The 6,000-nt window shown below is 46.2% G+C and overlaps 1 protein-coding gene across 1 annotated transcript in view; it reads right to left on the reverse strand.

The window, feature by feature from the left end:
- Positions 1-5,068, reverse strand: part of LOC106592580 (unconventional myosin-XV) — a 274,787-nt gene extending 269,719 nt beyond the window's left edge. The window contains exons 1-4 of the mRNA XM_045692035.2: positions 5,057-5,068; positions 4,780-4,862; positions 4,041-4,104; positions 3,292-3,401 (exon numbers count right to left, since the gene is read on the reverse strand). Coding sequence (XP_045547991.2) covers positions 3,292-3,401; positions 4,041-4,104; positions 4,780-4,862; positions 5,057-5,068 — 269 coding nt within the window. The remainder of the gene's footprint in view (positions 1-3,291; positions 3,402-4,040; positions 4,105-4,779; positions 4,863-5,056) is intronic.
- Positions 5,069-6,000: the final 932 nt, after the last annotated feature.

Below are 6,000 nucleotides of genomic sequence, written 5' to 3' on the forward strand. Positions count from 1 at the left end.
ACTGACCAGGTACTGAACCATTCATACTGAGACTGACCAGGTACTGAACCATTCACACTGAGACTGACCAGGTTGTGAACCATTCATACTGAGACTGACCAGCTACTGAACCATTCACACTGAGACTGACTGGGTACTGAACCATTCACACTGAGACTGACCAGGTACTGAACCATTCACACTGAGACTAACCAGGTACTGAACCATTCATACTGAGACTGACCAGGTACTGAACCATTCACACTGAGACTGACCGGGTACTGAACCATTCATACTGAGACTGACCAGGTACTGAACCATTCACACTGAGACTGACCAGGTACTGAACCATTCACACTGAGACTGACCAGGAACTGAACTATTCATACTGAGACTGACCAGGTACTGAACCATTCATACTGAGACTGACCAGGTACTGAACCATTCACACTGAGACTGACCAGGAACTGAACTATTCATACTGAGACTGACCAGGTACTGAACCATTCATACTGAGACTGACCAGGTACTGAACCATTCACACTGAGACTGACCAGACACTGAACCATTCATACTGAGACTGACCAGGTACTGAACCATTCATACTGAGACTGACCAGGTACTGAACCATTCATACTGAGACTGACCAGGTACTGAACTATTCATACTGAGACTGACCAGGATCTGAACCATTCACACTGAGACTGACTGGGTTCTGAACCATTCATACTGAGAATCACCAGGTACTGAACCATTCACACTGAGACTAACCAGGTACTGAACCATTCAAACTGACTGACCAGGTACTGAACCATTAAAACTGACTGACCAGGTACTGAACCATTCAAACTGAGACTGACCGGGTACTGAACCATTCATACTGAGACTGACTAGGTACTGAAACATTCATACTGAGACTGACCAGGTACTGAACCATTCATACTGAGACTGACCAGGTTGTGAACCATTCATACTGAGACTGACCAGCAACTGAACCATTCACACTGAGACTGGCTGGGTACTGAACCATTCACACTGAGACTGACCAGGTACTGAACCATTCACACTGAGACTAAGCAGGTACTGAACCATTCATACTGAGACTGACCAGGTACTGAACCATTCACACTGAGACTGACCGGGTACTGAACCATTCATACTGAGACTGACCAGGTACTGAACCATTCACACTGAGACTGACCAGGTACTGAACCATTCACACTGAGACTGACCAGGAACTGAACTATTCATACTGAGACTGACCAGGTACAGAACCATTCATACTGAGACTGACCAGGTACTGAACCATTCACACTGAGACTGACCAGACACTGAACCATTCATACTGAGACTGACCGGGTACTGAACCATTCATACTGAGACTGACCAGGTACTGAACCATTCATACTGAGACTGACCAGGTACTAAACCATTCATACTGAGACTGGCCAGGTACTGAACCATTCATACTGAGACTGACCAGGTACTGAACCATTGACACTGAGACTGACCAGGTACTGAAACATTCATACTGAGACTGACCAGTTACTGAACTATTCATACTGAGACTGACCAGGTACTGAATCATTCATACTGAGACTGAGCAGGTACTGAAACATTCACAATGAGACTGGCCTAGGTACTGAACCATTCATACTGAGACTGACCAGGTACTGAACCATTCACACTGAGACAGACCAGGTACTGAACCATTCATACTGAGACTGACCGGGTACTGAACCATTCATACTGAGACTGACCAGGTACTGAACCATTCATACTGAGACTGACCAGGTACCTAACCATTCATACTGAGACTGGCCAGGTACTGAACCATTCATACTGAGACTGACCAGGTACTGAACCATTGACACTGAGACTGACCAGGTACTGAACCATTCATACTGAGACTGAACAGGTACTGAACTATTCATACTGAGACTGACCAGGTTCTGAACCATTCATACTTAGACTGACCCTGTACTGAACCATTCATACTGAGACTGAGCAGGTACTGAAACATTCACACTGAGACTAACCAGGTTCTGAACCATTCATACTGAGACTGACCAGGTACTGAACCATTCATACTGAGACTGACCAGGTACTGAACCATTCATACTGAGACTGACCAGGTACTGAAAGATTCAAACTGAGACTGACCAGGTACTGAACCATTCACACTGAGACTGACCAGGTACTGAACCATTCATAATGAGACTGACCAGGTACTGAACCATTCATACTGAGTCTGACCAGGTACTGAACCATTCATACTGAGACTGACCAGGTACTGAACCATTCATACTGCGACTGACCAGGTACTGAAAGATTCAAACTGAGACTGACCAGGTACTGAACCATTCACACTGAGACTGACCAGGTACTGAACCATTCATAATGAGACTGACCAGATACTGAACCATTCATACTGAGAGTGACCAGGTACTGAACCATTCAAACTGAGACTGACCAGGTACTGAACCATTCATACTGAGACTGACCAGGTACTGAACCATTCACACTGAGACGGACCAGGTACTGAACCATTCATACTGAGACTGACCAGGTACTGAGACCAGGTTCTGAACCATTCATACTGAGAATGATGAGGTACTGAACCATTCACACTGAGACTGACCAGGTACTGAACCATTCAAACTGAGACTGACCAGGTACTGAACCATTCATACTGAGACTGACCAGGTACTGAACCATTCATACTGAGACTGACCAGGTACTGAACCATTCACACTGAGACTGACCAGGTACTGAACCATTCATACTGAGACTGACCAGGTACTGAACCATTCACACTGAGACTGACCATGTACTGAACCATTCATACTGAGACTGACCAGGTACTGAAGCATTCGTTTGGTTGTTGAGGTGAGGAGTCAGTAGGAGAGACAGGATGTCTGGTTGTTGAGGTGAGGAGTCAGTAGGAGAGTCAGGATGTCTGGTTGTTGAGGTGAGGAGTCAGTAGGAGAGACAGGATGTCTGGTTGTTGAGGTGAGGAGTCAGTAGGAGAGTCAGGATGTCTGGTTGTTGAGGTGAGGAGTCAGTAGGAGAGACAGGATGTCTGGTTGTTGAGGTGAGGAGTCAGTAGGAGAGACAGGATGTCTGGTTGTTGAGGTGAGGAGTCAGTAGGAGAGTCAGGATGTCTGGTTGTTGAGGTGAGGAGTCAGTAGGAGAGACAGGATGTCTGGTTGTTGAGGTGAGGAGTCAGTAGGAGAGTCAGGATGTCTGGTTGTTGAGGCGAGGAGTCAGTAGGAGAGAGAGAGAGAGAGAGAGATAGTCTGCATGTCTTACGGAGGGTTGTCTGCTATTCCGCGTCCTTCATACTGCAACACCACGTCCGTCCCGTACATGTTGAACATCTGGTAGGGATTCACTGAGATGAGGATAATACCTATATATGTCTGGAGAGGGAGAGGGAGAGGAGGGAGGGAGGGAGGGAGAGAGAGAGAGAGGGAGAGAGAGAGAGAGAGAGGAGGGTGGGGGAGAGAGAGAGAGGGAGAGAGAGAGAGAGAGAGAGAGCGAGAGAGAGGGACAGAGAGAGAGAGAGGGAGAGGGAGGGGAGGGGGAGAGGGAGAGAGAGAGAGAGAGAGAGGGAGAGGGAGAGGGAGAGAGGGAGAGAGTGGAGGGTGGGGGAGAGAGAGAGAGGGGGGGTGGGGGAGAGAGGGGGAGGGAGAGGGAGAGAGGGGGAGGGAGAGAGAGGGTGGGGAGAGAGAGAGAGAGAGAGAGTGGGGGAGAGAGAGAGAGGGGGGTGGGGGAGAGAGAGAGAGGGGGAAAGAGAGAGAGAGAGAGACAGAGAGAGAGAGGGTGGGGGAGAGAGAGAGAGATAGAGAGAGAGAGCGGGAGAGGGAGAGAAATAGAGAGAGAGAGGGGGAGCAACAAGCACCTTTCTAACTGAATAGCGGGTAACAGACAGCCTAGATTGACTGTTATGATTCTGACTGTATCAACTTCCACCAACGGTGTTCAGTTGTGTGTTTGACGAATGATGTTCGACTCTAAAGCTCATAAATGTTGTACGAATGTATGAGTTGAGGTCTTACATATATGAGTTCCTGGTCGTAGCGCTTCTTCAGGTTCATCAGCACCGTGGTCTCATTCAGCTCCCTGCAGACACACAGGAAGTGGTCACAGACACACAGGAAAAAGTTATAGACACACAGGAAAACAGTTATAGACACACAGGAAGTAGTCACAGACACACAGAAAACAGTTATAGACACACGGGAAAACAGTTATAGACACACAGATAAGAGTTATAGACACACAGGAAGTAGTCACAGACACACAGGAAGTAGTCACAGCCACACAGGAAGTAGTCACAGAAAAGTTATAGACACACAGGAAACAGTCACTGACACACCGGATAGCAGTTTAGTGACATACAGGAAACAGGAACTGATCCTGCGGACGTAGTTACAGACACACAGGAAGTAGTCACAGACACACAGGAAGTAGTTACTGACAGACAGGAAACAGTAACTGAAACAACAGAAGTAGTTGCTGACACACAAGAAGTAGTTGCTGACAGACAGGAAATGGTAACTGACACACATAAAGTAGTCACAGACACACCGGAAGTTGTTACTGACACACAGGAAGTAGTCACTGGTTCACAGGAAGTAATTACTGACACACAGGAAGTAGTTGCTGACACACAGGAAGTTGTTACTGACTCACAGGAAGTAGTTGCTGACACACATAAAGTAATCACTGACACACAGGAAGTAGTAGCTGACACACAGGAAGTAGTTACTGGCACACAGGAAGTAGTGTTCTTACTCCAGCTGTGTCATGTCTTCCATGCCGTACGCCCAAGGCTTCACCCTGTGACCCACCGTAGGCATACACCTGATGGAGTAGATCTACACACACACACACACACACACACACACACACACACACACACACACACACACACACACACACACACACACACACACACCACACACACACACACACACACACCACACATTAAATTAAAATGCTTATAATGCTCTGTATTAAAATACAGTCTTCCTTTGAAGACTTCATCATCCCATAATATCTTTTGGGATACACAGAAAAGCATCGAGCTTGGATTCTGTCTGTCTGTCTGTCTGTCTGTCTGTCTGTCTGTCTGTCTGTCTGTCTGTCTGTCTGTCTCTCTCAGGTCAGGTCTGGTCTGAGGTAGTGTAGGAATCCAGTTTCTCCTGGCCCAGAGACCTACTTTCAGTGTGAGGAACCATCTTAAGTTGTAATATGGTGAATTTCTCTTCATCATGATTATGTCGTTGGTGAGAACTTTGCTTCTTAAAAGTCCAATACCTTAATAACTTGATTGCTGACATGCAAAACATTTTTGGGGACTGTATCGAGAGTAGACTAATGAACAAAATACCAAAAATATAGTATTTTTGAATGAAAGTTCCCCTTTAATGGTGAATTTCTCTTCATCATGATTATGTCGTTGGTGAGAACTTTGCTTCTTAAAAGTCCAATACCTTAATAACTTGATTGCTGACATGCAAAACATTTTTGGGGACTGTATCGAGAGTAGACTAATGAACAAAATACCAAAAATATAGTATTTTTGAATGAAAGTTCCCCTTTAACTCCCTAGAGTCGATTGACACACCGGAGCATCAATCTAAGTAGCAATATTAAAACAATCCACCTCAAAAATCTGTCAGATTAAGGAAGTGAGACATCTGGAGAGTTTTTTTGTTGTTGCTTTGGATGCATCTCAATCCACCGATGTCTCAGTTCCGCATCTGTGGTGAAAGGTTACAGAGCTAGAGAGCGATGTTTTGTCAGACCGTGATTCATCCCATCTGTGGTGAAAGGTTGCAGAGCTAGAGAGCGATGTTTTGTCAGACCGTGAGACATCCACAACTGTGGTGAAAGGTTACAGAGCTAGAGAGCGATGTTTTGTCAGACCGTGAGACATCCCATCTGCGGTGAAAGGTTATAGAGCTAGAGAGCGATGTTTTGTCAGACCGTGAGTCATCCCATCTGTGATGA

The sequence above is a fragment of the Salmo salar genome, chromosome 12 (assembly GCF_965601325.2).
Source record: "Salmo salar chromosome 12, fSalSal1, whole genome shotgun sequence".
Taxonomy (NCBI): Eukaryota; Metazoa; Chordata; class Actinopteri; order Salmoniformes; family Salmonidae; genus Salmo; species Salmo salar.